General features: G+C 36.2%; 1 protein-coding gene across 1 annotated transcript in view; it reads right to left on the bottom strand.

The window, feature by feature from the left end:
• Cpne8 (copine 8) overlaps positions 1-24,156 on the bottom strand; it is a 180,782-nt gene that overhangs the window by 64,404 nt on the left and 92,222 nt on the right. Inside the window, exons 7-10 of the mRNA XM_051189672.1 lie at positions 21,003-21,066; positions 10,534-10,637; positions 8,038-8,142; positions 6,352-6,393 (exon numbers count right to left, since the gene is read on the bottom strand). Of these exons, the coding sequence (XP_051045629.1) occupies positions 6,352-6,393; positions 8,038-8,142; positions 10,534-10,637; positions 21,003-21,066 (315 nt within the window). The remainder of the gene's footprint in view (positions 1-6,351; positions 6,394-8,037; positions 8,143-10,533; positions 10,638-21,002; positions 21,067-24,156) is intronic.

The raw sequence follows: 24,156 nt of genomic DNA on the forward strand, positions 1-24,156 counted from the left end.
TTCCCTACATGTACTTGAGGATATCCTCCTTGACTTCACTTGCCAACTTAGTTATTATTTCCTTGAAGAAGCCTTTCCTGTTTCATACCCTCACACTTAGCTCTCAGGAACAAAAGGAAGGCTCAGGGAACCCAGTGTCACAGTCATTACATTTTCCAACACATAGTATGCATGGTTGTTTATATGCTTCCCCTCCAAGCCTGTAATAGTCTAGGAAAAAAGAAGGTTAAAATCACACCACAGCATTCCTATACATCTACATCAGAGCCTGGCACAGCATAGGTGCCATGAATGGCACAGTGCTCAGATTACATTTCTGTCAGTGACTGGCACACAGTGGGTACCATAATGTCACAGCATACTTGGATTGCATCTCCATTGGTGCCTGGCACATAGTGGTGGGCACCATAAATAGCACAGTGTTCAAATTACTGACACAGCTGATCTGTGATATTACTTTGACTAGATTATTAGTGTTTTTTGCTTCATACCAATTATTTGCAGTTGAACATAACAGCACAAGTGTCAGTTGTGTTCATTTTCAAAGGCCTACAATCAAAACAAAACCCTGATTGTTGTTGATGCACAGGTTGTGTGCCTACTTCATCACACTGAAGGACTGTTGCCTTATGCTGGGAGTTTGCATGTTTTTTAGGCTTAGTTTCATGACTGTCACCTAAGAACTTTGTACAGCTAGCAGATACATCCCAGAACACCCCATGGATGGGAACCCAGACTACTGTACCCAGTTAAACTACTTGGCAGAGTAGAAGGAGGAATAAAATTTCTCTATGAGATAATTAAGCTGAAAGAATTCATGTCCACTTAACCAGCCTTACTTAGACTACTGGTAACAATAAATGGAATGAGAGAATGGGCATAGCCAAGAGAGAAGGAAAGTGAATAAATGAAACTGTAAATCCTGAAACACAAACTAGGACTAAGAACACAAACAACAAAAAAAGTCAAATAACAACAGTAAAAATGACAGCAATCAATACTTGCATGACATTCCATGATGACTTTAAATATTAGTGGCCTCAAGTTACCCATCAAAAGACATGGGTTACTTCAATGGTTTTAAAAAACAACACCCATCATTTTTTTTTTTTTTTTTTTTTTTTTTTTTTTGTTGACAGCCAACTCATCTTACCTTCAAGGACAAGGGCCCATCTTAAAGTGAAAGGATGGAAAAAAGAATCCCAAGAAATGAGGCCAGTCAACAAGTAGGTACACTGTCTTACTACCTGACCTTAAACCTAAATTAATCAGAAGAGATAAAGGACACTCTGTTCCAACCAAGACAACAGTTAACCAAAAAGACATTTCAATCAGAAACTAACATGTACCAAATAGTGGAACACACAGTTTTATAAAAAAAACATACTTCCGGACTTCAAGATACAAATGAACACAACTTAGTCATAGTAGTTGTCTTCAATTTTACCCCTTCTCCAACAGACAGAACATTAGGACAAAAATAAATATATAAACAGAGAAACATCCACATTAAATGACATCACAGATCCAGTGGCTCTAACTACAGATATCTATAGAACATTCCGTCTGAGCACCAAAGAATGCACATTCCACTCCAAAACCCACAGGGCAGTCTTTAAAACAGACTACACACTGAGTTCTAAACAAATCTCAGCAAGCACAGAAGAACTGAAATAATTTCATGCATCCTATCTGACCACAGTGAAACAAAGCTGGACACTAGCAGCAAAGGAATCTCTAGAAATTACATAAATTCACAGAGATTAAACAACACACTCCAGAATAATGAAGAGGTCAAAGAAGAAATCCAGAAAGAAATGTTTACAAAATCCTGAATGAGGAAGTGGCAGCCAAATTAATCACAGCTGACACTTCCCCAGCACTCCAAGGAACTAAAGTTATTTGAGATAATTTCACAATTGGAAGTGATCGGGAGAATGAGAAGATTAACAACACCTATGAAGGGTGAGTACCCATCAAGAAGGCATTAGCTGACACAGATATTCCTTTCAGGTGTGAAACTGACACAACCACTAGGTGCAAGCATGAAAAGGCACCACACCTTAGAGTCCTTCGTGAGCAATAAGACAAAACAGTCCCCGGAACCCAGTGAGCTTGCAGTTAGCATGGAAGACCCAGCAGAAACAATTCACCAGGTGTGCCAATAAACTGAGGATTATGTGAATCTAGATTTCCAAAGAAAGCTTTCCTGTGGCTAATAACACGTCAACAGAAAACCTATATAGGAACAGAGTAAGCCTTTCCTGATGTGAAAGACACTAGAAAAAAACCTGATAGCAAGGCAAACAGACTGGGGTACTCTGTCATTGAAAATGGCCAAGGAATTTGTTGACATATCTTAGCAGAACGCCATGTGAAATGTTTATATGAGTTTCTGAAAAAAAAATATTAAAATCTAAGGACTCTAAAGTCTTTTGAGGTAGACAGAAAGATTGAAAAGCAAATGAAATATAATTAGAGCATTTTACATAAAGATTAAAGTCTTCAGTTAAGTCACTATACAAGGTCAACTGTTTAACATGTAAGTACTCAATGACAATTTATTCCAAAATTAATTGAACAGATTTTTTTATGGACTCATTTAAATAGTGAAGATGCTCAAGAGTTAAAAATTGATTAAGAATCTAATGCACACATAATTGAAACAACCCATCTTGAGCATAATAATTACAGATTAAAAGGCCAGGGGACAGAAACTCACATGCTATGTTTGAAAGAAAAAAAAAGACAAAAATAGATATGCTTGAATAATGTTCAGCTTATTAAATTCTATTTATCAACATTAAAAAATACCTCAAAGCTTACAGTCTGCATACACAGGAGAGTAGGATTAAGAGCAAACAAATAATGGGCTAATTTTAGGGAAAGATTAGAGACTGCGAGTGAGGAAATTGAAAATAAATGAGAAAAACATGAAAGGTTTATAAAATGATCTCCTGAATGAAGTCTCACTTCTCATGTTAAGCACAAATAAATTGTTAAACCCTGGGATTAAGATTACACAGAATCCCAGAAACTGTAACCTTCAACATGCTTAACAAAACTCACTAAAGGGAACAGTCTAGAAGACCTGACATTGTGTAGCATTTCATAGATAGTGTATACTTATAAAAAATGCCATTATTTGACATGAGAGCATTTGATAGAATGCAGTAGCCACAGGGACACTTCACATCCCCTATTTAACAGTTTGGCGCTGGGAAGTGATGACTGGCAGATCACTGGCTCTGGCAGATCACTGGCTCCGACATTTCATCAAATCATCATGCTACTGTAGCAACTGTCTATTTAGTCACCTATGGCAATCAATCACATGACAGCCATGCATTTTTTATACAGAACATTCCAATTCCATTAATGAGCCCCAATTTTGAATCAAACTAAATGCAGCTGAAGTAACTTCTAGGAAAGTGAAGCTTTTCAAGGACATCACCACTGATGGTTTTATGACCCAGACAAGCCTGTTCATTAACACTTTAAATTTTACTTTTCAAAATGAAATGTAAATATTATTCCACATCACTGAAAGACATGACAGTTAGGAGACCAAAAGACACACTACACCGAGGTGGTTTAACTTGTTGAAAATAAAGTATATCCGAACTGATTCCTCATAATGAGGTGACATAATGCCATTGCCCTTTTAGGACACTGTTTAAATAAAAATATTTAGGTAACTACATTTGTCCTATTCTAGACTGGTTCAGGATGGTAGATTCAATGTGAACTCCTTAACTGATAAACTGCATTACAATATTTGATCACACAGTTCATAGCCACAAGGCTTTCCTCACAGAAGGAAATCCCAGGTCACAGGACTACTGGAAGTTGGCATTCTGGGAACATAATTGTTACGTCAGTCACCTGTAGCTCCCCTATGAGTAAAACACGTGATTGTGGACAATCAATGGATATTCCACGAAAGATTTCAATTGAATTATTCCATCTAGACTATATGCACTAGTCTTGAATGGTTAAACAGCCACACAAAGTAATACAAAGAGCTTTCAGCTTTGTTTGTAATGAGGATTAGATTCAGGTCTTAGAACTAGGCTTTTGCCCTATTTCTAATCTGTATCATAAGCACTTTATTCACTTTAAGTTTTTATTTGAGACAGGATCTCATTAATGCCTGAGAGCTTTGAAATATACCAGAAATACCTCAAACTTGCCATCTTCCTGTCTCAACTTCCTGAGTAGTTGAAATTATAGAAATGGGCTCCATGCCCAAGGGGTATAATGTTTCTTACAATTCACATCCTACAAATTGATGTCATAGTTGAAACAATACCTTGCAATGAGGCAGCCCCAGCATGTAGTTCTACAAGTCACTTGAAACACAATGAATTTGAACTGAGCTACAGCATGAGCATAATACACAAGCCAGATTTGAAAGAATGTGTTAAAACAAACACTTTCTACGTTAGCCATTCTTGCAGTGACTCTACATTAGAGGAAGCATTTTATATACCAAAGATTGAGTCATTATTACATTGACATTGCTGGTTTACATTTACTTCTTAGTGCTGCCAAAAGAAAATTTAAAATTATCCCTGTGCCTTCGTGTGGTGGTTTGAATAGGTATGGTTCCCACAGACTCTTGTGTTTGATCGCTTAACCCATTGGGAGTTGTACTATTAGGAGGTGTGGCCTTGTTGGAGGAAGTATGCCACCATGGAGATGGGGTTTGAGGTCTTATATGCTCAAGATACACCTGGTATGGCACACAGTCACCTCTGCTATCTGCTGATCATGATGTAGAACTCCCAGCTACCTCTCCAGTGCCACATCTGCTGTAAACCACCATGTCCTGTCATGAAAATAAAGGACTAAACCTCTGGAACTGTAAGTTAGCACTGATAAAATGTTTTCCTCTTTAACAGTAGTTGTAGTCATGGTATCTCTCCATAGAAATAGAAAACCAAACTAAGACCATTGAATTATTTGAACAATGCTAGTCCAGAGTGTTGAAAATAAAAGACATTACTCTGGGCTAAGCATGGTGACACAAACCTTTAATCTTAGTGCTCAGGAGGCAGAGGCAAGGAGAGCTCTGTTGAGTTTGAGGCCAGCATGTTCTAAGTAACAAGTTCCAGGTCAGCCAGAACTATATAGTGTCTCAAAAACAAAGAAAAACAAAACAAAGGAAATCCCACTTAGAATCCTTTTATAAAAAGAAGCGCCAAATTTCTGAAATTGCAGGAAATACAAAATGAGAGAGGTATAGAATTTCACATATCAAAGATGTCAGTGAGGAAACATATCAGTGTTCTTTTGATCATTTACATTGTATTATAGGAATGCATGTCATATTTGGAAACTGTCCGATAAATAAACATACATGTGGAACCAATGTTTTTGCATAATGACCTGTATGGAGATTACAATTAAACTGTAAAATTAATATCTAAGCTTTATTTTCTGTATTATTTTCTGTTATAACCTAACATGTTTTTCAAATCACAGTTATTTGAGAGTATTACTCAGAATCTAATTAATAATTTAATTTAGCCTTTTATAACATCCATAAATTGAATATTAAGTTAAAATTTAAGCAGCTACTTCTGGGTGCATGTATGATATGAAATTGTGCATTAACATTTTGTTTCAAACTCTGATCTATATTTTAAGGATGGTAAAGACAGTTTGTCCCAGAACTAAAAGGGAGTCCTCAAAACATTGCAACATCTTTCACTTCATAATCCACTCTCATAAATAATTTTCAAGTAATATTTAAATTTCCCCCTAAAGATCTTCTCTTCTTCTAAACTCATCCTTTTTATTTTCACTCTTCTTGGAATCAAATATTTTCTTTGATTCTAATTCTGATTTCTCAAAAGTCAGCAGTTGTTGGGAATGTAGCTCAATAGTGTTTGTCATGTGTAATGTTTAGGTTTTATTGTCACCATCAAGAAAAGAATAGTGTGGTTTTTAAAATTATTTTTTAGATGTGTGTGTGTGTGTGTGTGTGTGTTATAGAATTCCCTTGAGTGGCATGTCAAATAGTTTATAGGATCCTTCACAGAACCTCTGATTTGGATCAGAAGATCTCTACTCTACAGATGTGAAAATAGATGCCTGTATGTTGAACACATTATCAAAGCATCAAGGTCAATTTTGAAATCCTTATTGTAAATGAATAAACACTTCATTGTAATTTCAAAGAAGAAGACAATGTGCTGCTTTTAAAATCACATGTAAACTCATCAGTAACATAATTTTAAGACAGAAAAACATGACACTAGAGAAAACAGCATAGTCATTCCCACACAGTGTGTTTAGGTTGCATTAAGTATCAATAGCAGGACTGACACAAACACAAAGCCTTACCTTCCATCTCGGTCCCAGTCATACACTTCTACTTTGATTGTTCTGCCAGGAGAAAAATACACACATGAAAGTGGTTTAAATAAAATAATATGATCCAATAATATACTTATTAAAATAATATGATCTGAACCTACAAAATAAAACTCAGTCAGTTGTTCTTAGATTAGAATATAGACTTATAAGTTTCACAAAGTAAATTGAAGTTGATTTAGCTAATTTCATTACTGTTAGTATTTAGGCATTTTACTAGCCTGCCTTTGGAATTCTGAGGAGATATGCCCTCAGCTGCTGCCACTAAAAGCAGTACCTGTGCCTATTCACTTCACTGTGTTTGCTTTTAAAAGGGCCCTGCCACCTCTCCTTCCTCCCTCCCTCCCTCGGTCCCTCCCTCCAGTTTGCTGGCTTGCTCTCTCTTCCTCTCCTTCCCTCCCTCTCTCCCTCCCTCTCCCTCTCCCTCTCCCTCTCGCTCTCCCTCTCCCTCTCTCTCTCTCTCTCTCTCTCCCTCTCCCCTTTTTATATTTTTTCCCCTAAAAACCCCTCTGCTCTGTCACATGGTGTCTTTCTCTTGAGTGTTGCTTTTTTAAATGACAATTACCACAATTAAATTTACATCTTGAAGTCCTTTTCAAGAATCTATACTGATTCTTCAATGTGTGGACAACACAGCTTCTCAGACCTCCCCTCTTGGAGACCACTGTCCTGGCACATATTTCTCAAATCCACACAGATTAGAGCCATCTGAAGATCTCATCCCAGCATGGTTTATTAGACCTCTTTCCCAGAGCTTCTGGTTCAACAGGTCTGAGTTGCGTCTGGAAACCTTCATTTCTACAAGGTGACTGGATAGTGTTGACATTGCTAATCAGAAAACATACAAAAACTGCTCTCTTAGGGTAAGAATGAACCAGTTAAATAAAGTTACCCTCATCTACAAAATAATATCATACATTTAAAAATAAACATGATAACATACTACTTACAGTTCTTAGCATGCTTTTGGTTAGTAGAATAAACCACTCTGAATGTGGTGGTGCCCTTGAAACCTCATCATTAGAATCAGGCATTCCATGGCCAGCCTGAGCTGCGTAACAAGGCCCTGTCTCAACACTACCTAAAAAATCATGTTTTTATAAAAACATTTTTGCTAACCATACAAGTAGTAAGACTAGTAAAATAACAAAGGGACTGAATTTTTGGTTTTATTTATATAAGTTTAGTTTTGATTCTATAGTGGTTTTTACATAATACTCTACCATAAGCTTCCAACAAAGAAAACCCTTTAAGCATGCTAGAAGGATCAGTATACTTGGGTGGACCTTATTAAAAAGTCTTCTTTGTATCTATAGGTCCTTTATGAGCCCATGAGTACAGTTATGACAATTATAAGGAATGACAGAACTCTAGCCAGTGTCCTGTCTGTGGTGGGCACCTATGTGTTGCACTCTAGCAGGATGGGTCATTGAGGCAATGGCAGCTTGAGGCAATGAGAATTTAGAAACCATATTTATATAGTAAGTTACAAGTTAATTAACATTCAATCTATTTTTAGCACTTAACACATGTTTATTTTGGAAAAAAACAGTCCAATTAATCAAGTTTTAATTAGTTAAAAGTATATCTGTTCTCCTAGTCACTATGCAGTAAAGCCAAGTTACTTGAAATGTTTTTTGAATAACTCATCCATACCTGTCATAATCCCCATTGCACAATGCCCTGACTGAGATCTTGAAGGCTTGCCACACAGGATTTAGAGTGTTTTTGACAACTTCGGTCTTGTGACAAATTGTAAAGCTGTGAAGAGAGTTTTCAGTTATGAAGTTATAGATAGATATGAGTAATGACATAAAATTATATATCAATTATTCACTTATGATACATTATTTGATTAGATGTTCCTCTCCATGGGCAGAGTTAGTGTTGTGAAATGCTGGCTGCTACTATCTTCTGGCCTAATATACACATATCTGTAAACTGTGGGATCTGCTTCTTAGAATACAAATAAATAAATAAATAATGAGGTGTGGTAATATTTACCCCAAATAATTTTCTGCAAATTCATTAAATCCTAATGCTATTTTTATAAAAGCCTGAGGTACTCAATAGTCATTAGCTTTTGGCAAATTTGCTTAAGGTAAAGTCAAAATCTATGTTATGATTCTAGCATCACCAGATGTGGAATTAAACAGTTTTGCATTAGGATTTTTTTCTCCCAAGAAAATGACTCCTTTCTTCAAGGAGACAGTTCATAACTTATTAACTGTTTTTTTTTTCTTTTATTAATCCTTCTCATCTCTAGCACACTATATGAAGCCGTAGACACAAAACTCTTGCTAGTAGGAATTCCACTGCTAGGGTAATGAGTGCAAGTTCTGACTGGATTCTGAAGCAGCTTCCCTAATCATCAGGAGTCTTGTTGTGTAAATATAGGGCTGTGTGCATGTGTATACTACCGACAGAGTCACACAAAAACATTCTTAATATATAAACTTCTGGAAGCTTTATATGAAGCTGTTTGCCAAGCCTGCTATCGTAAAGAAAAATTATTACCTAGTTATGAACATAGAATGTGATAAAAATCAATAGGAAATCAAGAAAATAGTAATTAATAATTATAAAGTAGAGTTTTAATTTAATTACTGTTTCCAGTACAGATTGCTTTAACTTGTTAGATGAAAGGAAAATTTAGAAGTAGTTTCATATTTAAAAAATGTTAAAAAATAAAAAGAAAATATCTTGCACTGATTGGTCCTGCCTCAACTAACTGTGCCAGGCTTTGTTGACTCCTCTTAGGAGGCCTTACACTTACTGAAGAGTGAGTATGGGTGGGTTTGGAAAGGAGGAGGAGGGGGAAGGGGAAACTGAGGTTGGTATGTAAAATGAATAAAAAAATATAACAAAGAAAAATCATGTAAAACAAAGTAGTATTAAAATTACTTTTCATTAAAAAATTATAAAAGCAGAAACTGTATATAAATGTTTTAATATATTTCATGAATACATGTTTTGACACAGATGGTAAACTAGATGAAAATATGTCTGAAATAAAATTTAACATATTTCAATGTTTTGGAAATTTGGAATAGTTTTACTTCTGAAAAGATGGATTTCATTTGATTAAAAATATCATTTGTATGAGGAGAATATATTTTTTTGTAACAAAGGCATCATTAAATGTGTGCTAAGTTGAAATCGTTTGACTATAAAACTTTTAGAAAACTAAGTAAGAGAACTCGGGAAACACGCAGCAGTTCAATCAGTAGTACACAGAACATAGAAGTGAAGAAATTCTGTCCGCCTGCTAACTTCTTCCTTCCTGGGAATAGCTAAGTTATGTTTATGCCCTTTATCCTTTCTGTGTGGATAAACTGGTGTTCAGAAGCCAAGTGTGCTCAGCACTGACATCTCCCACAGTCTCAGGTATGCACACAACCGATATAAGTTCAACTCCATCCCCTCCACTTTCAGTTTCTAAGCAACATTTTCTCTTTAGATAATGTATTATGCATTGTTAAGGCAAACAAAAATGTATAGAACAATATGAATACTAGATGATGGTTAAGCTCTGCTTTGTTTGAGACTTTGACATGAGTGTGTATAGTAATTCATTCACTCCTGTGAGGTGGATCTCTTCATTTTTAGATCAGGAAACTAAGTACATATTATCAGAACTATTAAGCATCATACATGAGTTACTTCTCGGCAACTCAGCTATATTTTTAGCTACTAAACTTCCCCATAAATTGGACACTAAGATAGGAAGGAATAAGGTAGAGCCATGCACAGTGAACACACTCATTTAGTCATGACTCAGAAACAAAACACCACACTGAAACACTTCACTGTAGCACAGAATAATACATGTCACCCTCACCTTCCTCCACAACAAATAGTTCCCACCCAGCTCTATAGAAAATATAATTGTTAATTCAGGTTTCTACAAAATCCCATTGTTCTACATTGTTACAAGAAAGCAAACTTTTATAAAAAGAGAAGAGGAAGAAGACACTAATTTACATGTTAAACATAAATGCTTATGAAATTAGTGATTGAAATAAAAAATCACATCCATCTTTAGAATAACATATATTTTATTCCATTTACTAACATGAAGATACCTGAAAGAAATAATAGCTCAAGCATTAGCATCACCATAGCACTGAGTGGAGTAGAAGACACACCCACCTTCCATCTTCATTACTTCTATAAAATACAAGGAAAGGATCCGACTTTCCAAAGAAATCCTTCTTATCCAATTTGTTCGCACAAAACTGCATCAAGACAGCATCCTGAAGACAAAAATTATACTACAGCTCAAAATCTGGGGCAGAGATATTGAGAAATCACAGATCCCAAACAAGATTTGACAAGAAAAACACATTGTTTATTTTGATGCCATGGGGCCAAGCTTTGGGAGCTGTAGACAAAAGGCCATTACTTACTGTAGGATTATGAGGCTTTAAAATTATGAAACTGTAAAATGTCCTGGAAATTTCCATTCAAATGTCAGATCATTAGTATTTAGAATACTATACCTGCTCCTATCCCCCAAATGATAATGAGCCAGATGACACCAAGTTTTTAATGTCACCCAACAGTGTCTTCAGTCACATACATTATTACAATTTCTGATCACTTGGAATATGTTTAATGGTCATCTATTAAGCAAGCCTTTGTTACAATCTAATTGAGAGAAATATGTTATTGTAAACAAACAGAGAACAATGTCTGAAATGTCTTTGGTACTTGGGTTCAGGAGAGATGAAGCATCTTCCTTTGTGTGTGCATCATATTTGTACATCTGTAACTATTCTAGGCTGATCATTGCAATTAATTTGTTTACCCAAGTACTTACATGATAAGTACTTTCAAGGTACTATCTGGCTATCATACCAAGGAAGTTAAACACTATTAAACTGAGTAGACTAAGTATTTTTAGTGGTAGAAAATATATAGTTATTTAAAATTCAAATAAATACCTTGAGAATTGATGATGTGTGTATGAACTTCATACATGAGCACTGACTCTACATGTTTCCTGTCCTTCCTCTTCCTCCAACCTCTCCTGTGCCTTTCCCTCCAAAATCCATGATCTCTTTAATTATTGTTACAAGTATATATACATACATGCATGTATAAATGCATATGCCCCAGTGTACATATGCATGCATGTCCAAGGCTAACCACATGGGAATAGACAAACTACATTTCACATCCCCTCACTTTCATTCTCTTTTTCTATTTTCCTGGCTTCTTCAGATCCTGTAGATTATAGAAGCACATTGAAGATTTAGAGTGAGACTCTACAAATAAAACAGAGCATCTGGCCTTTGTCTTTCAGTGTCTGGGTTATTCAACTCAATATTTTCTAATTATACCCATTTACCTGAAAACTCCATGATTTCTTTTTTGCTATAGCTGAATATTCCTCAATTATGCATATGTATTACAATTTATTAAAAGTTTGTGGGTTGACTAGCACTTAGGCTCTATCCATTTCCTAGCTATTGTGCGTAGAGCAGCAATGAACATGGCTAAGCAAGAATCTGTAGAGTGGGATGTCAAGTCCTTTAAGTATATTTCAGGGAGTGGTATAACTAGTTCATATGATAGTTCTGCTTTTAGTTTTTGAGAATGCTCTGCGCTGATTTCCAGCCTATTGTGGTTGTTGTCATCCCTGGGCTGGTGTGTAATTTTGAATGGCTGTAGTTATGTGCCCTGATGTTTGGATATTCAGTTTTGTTTCATTGATCTACTTGTGTGTGTGTGTTGTGTGTGTGTGAGAGAGACAGAGACAGAGACAGAGAGAGATTTGAGAGAGAGAAGTGTGTATGTGTTCTGTTTTCATTTTCATTCAGTTCAAGACATTTCTTTCTTCTTTCTTTCTTTTTTTTTTTTTTTGACCCATCCACCTTTCAGTAATTTGTTGCTTATCTCTATGAGTTCATGAACTTACTAGAGATACTTCTGCCATTTATGAAACATTATCACATTATGGCCAGAGAGGAGGCATGGAATTATTTCTTTTATTTGTTGAGATATGTTTCACATTTCAGTCTGTGTTTATTTTTGAAAAACACCCGGACTGGTGAATGCATATTATTTGGTGTTTATGTAGAATATCCTGTAGATTTCTGTTAGACACATTTAATGAATGATGCCAATTAATTCCAACATTTCTGTTTATCTTGTTGTCTAGATGACCTGTCTATGGTATTGAAACCATATACTAATACTGAGTTGGGATAAATATATGTCTTGCAATCTATTGGTATGCTTTTTGTGAAACTGAATAAGCATAATTTTTTTCATACATGTTTGAGATTGTAATGTTTTCTTAGTTGAGTGTCTTTCCTTAATCTCTTCTAATTTTGTTTGAAATCTATTATATCTGATATTAAGACAGTAACACCTGTTTGTTTCCTGGTTCCATTTGTTTGAACTACTTCTTCACTTCTTTTTTCACTAAGGTAGTGAACTAAGTGGACATCTTGCAGATAAAAAAGATTTTTATTTTAGAATTTGCAGTATAAATTACTTCATGTTCTCCTCACTGTTGAATCTCAACTGAGAAGTTTGAGAAATCCTCTGTTTTTCTGGTAATTTTACAAATATATATGATTTCTGTCTCATAGCCTTCAGTCTTTACGATTTGCTCTATATAGTTGGCATTTAAACTATAACATGACACGGGGAATTTCTTTGCTGGTACTGTTTGATGTGTATTCTGGATGTGTTTTGCATCTTTCCTTAATTTGGGGAAGTTTACTTCTGTGATCCTATTGAAGACCTGGTTTATTCCATTGTCCCATAATTAATTTCCTTTATCTTCACATGTAATTCATAAATATGGTCTTTTCATGGCGTGTCAAAGTTCTTTGAATATTCTTTTTTTTTCTCTTCTTTCTTTTCTTTTCTTTTTGTCATGTTCTTTGCTTGAGTGGTCCAATTCTTCTTCTTTAACTTCAAGTCTTGATTTTTTTTTTAAAAAAAAAAGTGGAGGGTTTATTTTCAAAACAGTCTATTTCACTAGACTATAGACAAGTGACTTGAGTAAATTGCAACATCTATTGAAAGATGTTTGGAGAGCAGAGTCATTGTGTTACATTTTATAATTTTGTGATGGATAAAGGTCTGATGCTGCAAATATGACTAATTTTGCTATTTCTGTTAGAGTTTGATGGTGAATATGATGTCACTGAATAAATGACTTCCTTAGTATTATTAGGAGACACAACTAAATCAAATGATTTACATAAAGTAATGAAAACATGTAAACAATGTATTTTTTTCATTGTCAACATATCTGGTATATTTACTGATGTTGCTACAGTGATAGCAGGTAAAAGAGAGGGGCTTTTTGTGAAAACAAAACAAAACAAAAACCTCAAGCTAAATGGAGCATCCTGGCAGAACACATCAAAAACCTTTATTCAGAAAAGTCTTAAAAATATACAGAAGTATGGAAATAGTCATCAACATGGAATTTCATAAGAACATATGGGTTAACGCCTCACCAATTCCAGAAATTCTTTAGAAGTGTTGATGCTGACAATGATGACATCATATATTTGGGAGTTGTAAGATGCTTAGGTGGGGATCAAATGTGGAAAATACTTAAGATTTGTGAAGAGTTAATGAATCATTTGAGGTTCCAGAACCAAATTTATTTTATTGCTAGAACTTGACAATGAAAACTGGTTTATAGTGACTTGCAATTTCACTAGAGTAACCACTTAATTAAATTAGTTAAATATGAGTCTTTTCGAGGTGAAAACCAACTTATTAAAGACAAGTTTCACATCATAATAGTGTACAGATGAGAATTAAATTATGACAAGTTCAAATTAAGGCAAGCAATTTTAGGCATTTCTGTATGTTGACTAAACACAGTCCTGTGAACATTAGAGAACATGCTACATTGAGTGATTCTCTTAGCTTTGCCTTCTAAGCTGCCAATACCCAGGAACATTGTCAACTAGGTTGCTCAGTGGCCACACTTAGCTGGGACACAGTTAGGTAATATCAATTATCCTTCCTGACATTCATTACTATTTCTCCAGTCTCAATCTCAGCCCTGTAGAAGTCTGCTGTTAGGTATCCCTCTCCACATCCTACCTCTATTCCCCGGGGATCCCACCTCTTGGTGCAGATACAACTTAGCTCTTTCCTGCTGGTCCTCTCAGCCTTCCCTTCTTTCCCATCTCTATTCTGTTATATCAATCACCAATACCCAGGAAACACAGTCTTCCAAGGACTCACAGAAGCCACACTGACTGGGACTCATGTAAGCCACGTCACTGTCCTTCAGTTTCTCCATTACACTCTGATCAGACTTACTCTTTGTTCTACAGTATCCTGATTTCAGGAGCCTCTCTTTCTACCCCATCACCATTCCCTGGAGACTTCAGCTTTTGCTGGAGACCCAGAGTCTCCCTGGCCCTTCCATTTCTATCTCACCAAGTTACCCCTTGTCCTATTGCACCATGCAGGCAGGAGTCACTCCTTCCACCACACTCTATGCCCTGTGGAATCAACCACGTGGTGTGTGGACCCATTACCCCTAGTTCATTCTCATAGCCTATCTTGGCTTTTCCTCCACTCTTTTATGCCATCTACAGATCTGTGGAGATACTCTCTGTAGAGACCCCCAAATCCATTACACTTGCCTAGGGTCCAGAAAAGGCATGAGAAACCAAAGAATGGAATACCCACTCAATAAGACAAGACCAGATATCAACAACTAGAAACCCTCAATACTAAAAACTGCACAAGCCTAAACCCCAGCACAAAAACATACACATGAACTGGGAAGACAATATGCCTTACAAGAACCCAAACACCTCATCACAGCCCACCCTGAGAAATGCAATATAAGTGAAGCACAAGACAAGAATTTCAAAATAACAATATATGTACAAAGACCTTAACAAGGATATGACTTGATCCTTTAATGAAAACACAAAGAAATAGCCGAAGGAAATAATGAATGCAATTCAATACATGTCAGTAGAATTTAACAAAGAAACAGAATCACTAAAGAAAACTCACAATGAAATAAAACCTGAAATAAAAAATTTATGAAGTCACAAAAGCACCCCAGAAGCAAGCCTTGCCAACATACTACAAGACACAGAAGAGATAATCTCAGGTGTTGAAGACAGGGTAGAAGGAATGGATAGCTCAGTCAAAAGGTATAAAAAATATTTTTCAACAAAATCATAGAATAAAAATTTCCCAACCTGAGAGGGTGGAAGAGGAGAGGGAATGAAGGAAGGAGGCTGGGGAAAAAGATGTATAGCTCAATAAAAACAAGGTTAAAACAAATTCCCAACCCAAATAAGGAGGTGACTATCAAGATACAATAAGTGGACAGAACACTGAATAGACAGGACTAGAAAAGGAATTCCCAGGATACATAATAATCAAAGCACTAATTGTATGAATCAAAGAAAAGCTATTAAAAGCTGCAAGGGGAAAAAGTCAAGTAATATATAAAGACAGGCCAATTAAGATAACAGTTGGTATCTCAGCAGAGACTCTGAAAGCTAGAAAGATCGATATTCAAAAAACCCTCTGAGACCAAAAATGTCAGCCTTGACTACTAGATCTAAATCCACCAAAAATATTGGTCACAATAGATTGAGAAAGATGAACATTGCAAGATAAAATCAGAGCAATATCTCTCTACCAATACAGATCTACTGAATGCATTACAGCAAAACTTCATGGTGAAGATGTTAATCACACCCAAAAAGATACAAGAAATAAATAATCTCAGAAACGGTAAAACAAAAGAGAGGGAAAAAACATAAAAATAAAACAATAGAAGTCAATAAATACTGCTCATTGATAACTCCCAATATCAATGGTTTCAATTCCTCAATAAAAAGATGCAAACTAACAGACTGGATTAAAAAAATAGAATCTATTTTTCTACTGTATCCAAGAAACACAGTTTACCATCAAGGATAGACATCACCTCAGGATAAAATGATGGGAAAAGTATTCCAAGATAACTGACCCAAGAAATATGCAGGTATAGCCATTTTAGTATTTGACAAAGTAGGCTTAAAACAAAAACAAGTCAGAAGAGATAGGGAAGGATACTACATTAAAAAAAAAAAAAAATCCTAAACATGTATGCACCAAACACAAGGGCACCCAGTTCATAAAAGAAACACTACAATGACTAAAATCACATATGGGCTCTCACACAATGAAAGTGTGAGACTTCAACACCCTACTGTTGCCAATAAACAGGTAATCCAAGCAGAAACTAAAGAGAGAAATTCTGGAAATATATGATGTCATAAATCAAATGGATTTAGCAGATATTTATAGAACATTTCACCAAAACACAAAAGAATTTACCATATTTTTAGCACCTCATGGAACTTTCTCCATAATTGGCCACACAATGGAAAATAAAGCAAATCTCAAGAGATATAAGAAGACTAAAATAATGCCCTGCATCTTATCTGACCAACATACATTATATCTGGGTATCATTAACAATAGAAACAAACAAAAAAAAAAAACATAAATTCTGGGAAACTGAATAACTCAATACTGAATGAAGAATGGGTCAAAGCAAAAATCAAGTAGGAAATTTAAAGCATTTTAGATTGAAAACACAGCATCTTTTTAAAAATTGAAGGAGCCATAAAATATATGGAAAGATATCCATGCTCAAGGATCAGTAGAATTAATATATTGTAAAAGCAAATACATATGAAATCTCCATCAAAATTCCAAAACAATTTTTCACAGAAAGCGAAAGGATGATTTTCAGCTTCATATGGAAACACAAACATCAAATAAATAGATATCCCAGGGCAGTTAACACAATTCTGAATGATAAAATAACTCTTGGAGCTATCATGATCCCAGATTTCAAGTTTACTACAGAGCTATAGTAATAAAAAAGCAATATGCTGTTACTATAAAAACAGACATGTTGATCAATGGAAAATGGAATTGAACTAAGAGCCAAACAGGAATTCACAAACCTCTAAACACTTCTTCTTCTTCTTCTTCTTCTTCTTCTTCTTTTTTTTTTTTTTAATAAAGAAGCAGGAAATACACAGTGGGTAAAAAGAACATCATTAACAAATGGTGCAGGTGAAACTGGATGACTGAATGTAGAAGAAAGCCTATAGATCCATACGTACACCCTGCACAAAATTCAACTTTACATGAATCAAAGACTTCAATTTATGGCCAAATACCGTGCATCAGGTGGTAGCCGTGAACTCATTTGCATGGAAGATTTTCTGAACAGAGCGATGAGAGCAAAGGTGCTAAGACTTACAGTTTCTAAATAGGACTTCATGAAACTGAAAAACCTTTATGGCAGGGAACACTCTTTCAGGCAAAGTAGCGTCAAGAAAACAAATAACCAAATTAAAATATGGGAAACAGAACTAAGCAGAGAGTTCTCAAAATATTAAACATAGATGGCAGAACAACAATTAAGAAATGTTCAATCTTTTTTAGTCATCATAGAAACACAAGTTAAAACTACTTTGAGATTTCATTTTATCTTTTTCAGAATGACCAAGCCAAAAGGCAGCTCATGCTGGTAAGAATGTGGGGAAAAGGTGGCACTTACTGCTGCTGGGAATGCAAACTTATATAGTACTGTGGAAATCAGCATGGCAGCTACTCAGGAAAAGATCTACCTCAAGACCAGCTATACTATCATTGGACATACACAAAAGATTTTATATCCTACTACAGAGACACTTGCTCATAAATGTCCATTGTTGCTCTATTCGTAATAGCCAAAAACTGGAAAAAGTCTAGATGGCTATCAACTGATACATGGGTAATGAATACATGTTGCATTTATATAATCAAATGTTATTCGTCTATTAAAAATACAATTATGAAATTTTCAGGAAAATGAATGAAATCAGAAAATGTCATCCTGAGTGAAGTAACAGGCTCAGAAGAAAAATATTGTATGCTTTCTATCATATGTTGATGTTAGCTTTAGGCCTCATGCAATACATGTGCTACAATCCATATAACCAAAAGGTTAGGGACATATTAGTGGTCTAGGAGGGAAGAGATCTCCTATGGAAGCAGAAATAGAATACATTGTTATGAAGACACAGGCAAGAAACTGGAGTGGGAGGATTTAGAAGGGCATGGAAGAGAGGAATAAGAGAGGAGAGAATATGGGGAGAAAGAACTAACAATAAAGCCTACTTGAGGAGCCATGCAGCAATCTGCTGCTGAAGAAGCTTCCTAGCATACATATGTATATGAAAAATGTAAAGGGAATCACCAAACAATGGGAGAGAATGTCTAAACTCAACATCTCATGCCACAAAGTAAAAATTACACTGCCAGGAATTGAATACATCTCATTGAATTGTTGGCCAAAGGAGCTCCATGGAAACTCCCAAACATCACAGACTACTGCCAAGCTTATGGCTTGCTCTCCAGAAATTGGTAAGGCTCTCCTACCAAAAATAACATTTGAACATGGAGAAATTGAGCTGGTGCCTAACTAGAGATTTCACCCCTACTTACTACCATTCATGGTACTGGAATGTCCTCTGCAAGCTACCAGGTAAGAAAGGTAACCATCAACCCAGCTACAAACCCTGTGCTGTACAATGGTGACTTGCCTGTCAGATATGCTAGGGGCAATAATGGCACAAGTGTTGTGAGGGTAATCAACCACTCTCTGATTGGATATAAAGCCCATTCATATAGACCCCATTCCTGACATTGCTAGGGTACACAGGAACTTGAGACATATTAGGCCATGATCATAGCGGGAAGACAAACACTATTGTTCTATTAAAGGAACATAGGGACAAAATGGCTCCTGGTGATATTTTGCTATACCCATAGATCATTGCCTTTCTCAGCCATAATCAGAGATGCTCCCTCCTGCAGCAGATGGGAACTACCACAGAGACCCACAACTGAACAATGTGCAATTGCACTCTCACATAAAGAGAAAGATAGCCTTCACATAACTACACATAAGGCCAGGTTTCATGCCCAGCAGTAGGTTGCTAACACAAAATGAACACAATAGTCATTGTGAGTGAGGTAACAGACACCCAGGAAGACAAATATCATGTACTTTCTTTTCATCTGAGGATGTTAACATTAACTCTTCTTATATGTGTGTTTCCTTTAGAATACCCATCTAGGTCAGGGAATTACTAAGAGGCTGTGAGGAAGAACTTTCAAGAGATGAAAGATAGAATGTGTTGTATAAAGGGTATCAGGAAATAATGGGATAGGAAAGGTTAAGTGGGATGGAGGTAGAGGAGAAAATATGGGTAAAACACAACTGACACTAAATCTTTCGTAACAGTTCTACTTTAACTTTTCTAAAATGTATACATGCATAAAAAGACTTCAAATGAAATTATCACACTAGACACAACAGGATAACAAATAAAAATCCCAGCAACAAAAGCAAATAAACAAATATGAATAACAAGGATTGCTTCTTTTGGAGTAGTAATCTAGTGAGATTCCATAGACCCACCTATATTACAAGCTATTGCCAGTGCTTTTTCTTACACCCCAGAACTTGACAGTAATACCCTTCTACAGAAAATGCCACTCACTTGAGTTACACATAGAGTAATGAAGCAGGTGCTCTCCTGTATGCTTCATCCCCATTGACTAGCTTTCATAGTGATGTAAGGTACTACGAATATAATCATCAGCCTTAGCTTACAGTAATGACCAGTCTATCAGACATGTCTACCAGTGCAGTAGTAGCAAGAATATCATGGCAGAAACCAACCTCTATATAGCTGATTTCAAGACCTGTTTCTGGCACTACTATTGGGTCCCAAAACCCATGGCTAGACACGCATAGGCCCTGGGGGAAGACAGTAACACTATGATTCTGCTATATGCTCATTGTATTTAACTTCTAACAACTCATTACTATAACCATAGATTACTTCATCTCTCATATCTCAAGAGAAGCTCCTTTCTGAAGGATACGGGGACTAATACAGAGACTACAACTGGTCAAGGTGCAGAGAATGAAAAATTATAGAGTTCTCAGTCCTCAACAAAACATTTATGTCGTACCTCTCCTCCCCCCAAGCTCAGTGATCACTGTGGAAGATAGACCAAAAATTATAAGAGCCAGAGGTGATTGAAGACCATAAGGAAACTCTTTTTGAGACACAACAGCTCAGTTTCACCTCTGAACTTACAGTAGTGTGGCAGCATGCACAAGACTCATTCAAGTGTAAGCCCCATAAGAATCCCTGCTTAGAGATGGGAAATTGGCATGAAGTATCACCCCTGGCTGAAGAGATAAAGCACGTGATAGCTGTTGGAACAGGGACAGTCGGTTTTTTGTTTGTTTGTTTGTTTTGTTTCGTTTTGTTTTGTTTTCCTAATGGTGTGACAGCTGGTGTGTACTACCCTCCAGTGGATGGCCACATGGCTGAAAGTACAAGGGCAGCACAAATTGGACTGGATACTTTTTGATTATATTTCTGCTTTTGATTTTTAAAGTTGTCATAGAATTGGGTATGTAAAGATGGGGGATGAGGGTCAGGAAGAATAGGAGAAGCAAGTGAATATGATATGATCAAAAACCATTAAAATATTTTTAAATAAAAACAATTTTAAACAAGAAAGTATTAACTTACCCTGCAGCAGTTCAGCTCTTCCGCTGTTAGTATGATTGTGCCACATTTCCTGCCTGGGATTCCTCTACAACAATAAGGTCATAGTCAGCTCATTTAGATTTGTACTAAGGAATTATATAAATTAATATATTTTTATTTCATATAATCACATAAAGAGCCTACTGCTGTTATTGAATGCTTCCCATACAGAGTTAATCCCCAGCCTCACAGTTTAGGTTGTCCTCAGTTCCACATTTCCAAATGAAGGAATTCTCTTAACATCATGGGCAATTGGTCAGGCCTTTGAGAATCATGTCCCTCTTGTTTAACATACAAACATGTAATAGAATGTAACCCAACAAAGCTTGCTCTTGCAAAGTCTATGCTTCCATACATCAGAAAACCTAATTCCTGGCATTCCTCCTCCATTCATCAAATCATTGTTCATTTGTCCTTATCTCCTCTGCCTGATCATCCCCGGGTCAACACATTATTGCTTGTCAGTTGCAACTCTTTTGCTTTGAACTGCCTATACGCTTCAGTGATATTCCATTTATTGCAAGATCATCATTACTCTGTTGTGTACTATTAAAGTCTGAACCATAAGGATTAGTATATACTAATCCTTAAATTAGTTTTTAAAAACAATTTTTGTTTTTTCTTTCAGACCGCTAGGTTCTATAAAAGCAAAACTCAACACAAAGTTTTTGTCAGCTCACAGTTTAAGAGCTGTGTGTACACCAGGTGCTCAATATATATAATCAAAGATAAAATCTGTAAATTCAATTCAGCAAAATAAAATCTCCACTCAAAATGTCTCTCTACAGTTCTCTGTTTTATTTACACTCATGTGCTTTTAAAGGACACTGAGAGCAATGCCAACTAAAAATGCATAGCATGTGTATGTGACTGCTGCTATGGTTTGGAGAAATGTTCTCTAAAGTCCAATTGTTATAGGTTTGATTCATACATGACTTGGGGGATGCTTTTAGAGCTGGGATGTGGAGAGTAAGGGCCACAGAGAGTTCATTCTAAAAAAAAAAAAAAAAAATAGTGGAACCAACATCCCTCCAGTCTCCTTTTCCACTTAGCTAGTGAGACATAGGTTGGAGGTGGAGGCTTCCTTCATAAGACACCCACCTTCGTTGTTTCTTGTTCCAGAAGCTCTGTACCAAGATCTTAGATTGGAATCTCTAGAGATATATGCCAAACGAAAACTATCTTTTTACAAGGTAATTACATCAGCTACTTTGAGATGCAACTGATCTACACAATTCTATGCCTGCAAGGAAAGAGAGAGGAATCCTTGCCAATCCTCCAGAAAGCCATTCCAGTGCTCTAAAGGTGTGTCCTATGACAAACCATACAGCCAAGATCCGTCTGTGTGCTCTAAGGATGACACAGGTAGACTTGTTCCAAGGATTGTTCATTCACATCCTTCAAAGTACAAGTCATTCCTGATAATCATGGTATATGTGCAACCAACTGGAGTCTTATTATCTTCATGGGGAAAAAATGTGAGGAAATGAGCACTTAAAGTCTTAGGAGTTGTACAAATAGTAATGTAAGTTATATTCACTCTAAAACTGTGCCTTCTCCCTATTGGAAAAATTCTTACAAAGTAGACCACTCCAGCTTCTTCCAGCAAAGGTATGTCAGTGCACCTGTGTCTTTCCCACAGGACTTAAGATGGCTACCAGTCTCTCATTGTAAGCCATGCCGTTCCTTCTTAACTATGGTGTTTCTATTTGCTGAAAACCTTGGTGACTCTGCTGCTATGTCACAGGTACAAGGCTCCTGCCCAGATGCTTTTTGGATGAGTCACATTTATATTTTGGCTCCAGCTGAGCTAACTGAGTGTCCTCAGGGTCACAGACTGCTTCCCAGGAGCCTTTTGCATAGTGAGAAATGGAGAGGGTGCACACTGAAAGAATATTAATAACAGTATGGTGAAATGTGTTCATTGTAGTCACAGCCCTGTGACTGGACACAAGGAGTCAATGGTGACCTGGAAATGTATTTTTTGATACCTGAACCACACACTGACAGTTACTGAGAAGTACAGGGCCATAGCTTCAGTCATCTTCTTGCCCACACTTGCCTAATATTGAGCCTCTTCTCAGTGTCTCCTATTATTTGAGCAGAATTCACCAAATCTTTTCAAAACAATCTCCGGTTTTTTGTTTTGTTTGTTTGTTTGTTTTTTAAACAAGTTCTTTATAATCCCCCATTCTTCATGTACTTCTAGATTTAAAAGCTACTTTCAGACAACTTATAATAATACTTGCTTCCAGATATCAAAATATGCTTTAGTTTCCTTTAATAATGAATTATCATTAACATAACAACTAAAACAACATTCACTGTTGATTAATTCCATAGATCAAATTTTCAGCAGGTTGGGTAGGTACTCTGTCTACACTTCCTCATAGCTGAAGTGTCGTGTCAGGCCAGCAGGCTGGGCATTACCGTCCTCAAGCCTAGAATGGCTGACCTGAATGACTGTGCTTCTCTGACTTCATCTTCTTTCTGTATCTCCTGCTGTCTTGGATCTTTGTAATGACATTTAATTTAGCCAGTTCATAACCTACCCTCAGCAATGTATTGTGAATTCCTATACAAATACTCACATTGCCACATGTAAAGTAGCATCACTATGGATGTGATACCACACCACAAAAATCACAGGAAACAAGATCCTCCATTCCATGATGCACATATTACACCTAGGTTAAACACATAAATGTGTGCTACACACATGCTACATGCATAGTACCTGCATACTATACAGTTACCACACTCAAGCTACACTAATTCTACAAGTATACTACATGCATACTATACAATACACACAAAGCTTGGGTTATAACACCAAACTACAAAAGTCACAAGACAAAATTCTCCATACTATATTGCACATAATCTATCACTCCATGACCTCATTCATACGCATTTTATTGTTATTTAATCGCATTTTAAATTTAAGCGCAGTTTAAATTAACTGACTGTTACCTTAAGCAAGCTACCCAATCACTTTGAAACTCTGTCTTCACTTGACAACTCAAAGTAATTATCTGATTTTAAATATCATATGTATATTAACAATGGTGCAGTATAAGCTATATAGCTCAGTGGTAAGTGCTTGCCTAACATGTGTAAGGGCTGGAGTTTGATT

The sequence above is a fragment of the Phodopus roborovskii genome, unplaced genomic scaffold (genome assembly GCF_943737965.1).
Source record: "Phodopus roborovskii unplaced genomic scaffold, PHOROB, whole genome shotgun sequence".
Taxonomy (NCBI): Eukaryota; Metazoa; Chordata; class Mammalia; order Rodentia; family Cricetidae; genus Phodopus; species Phodopus roborovskii.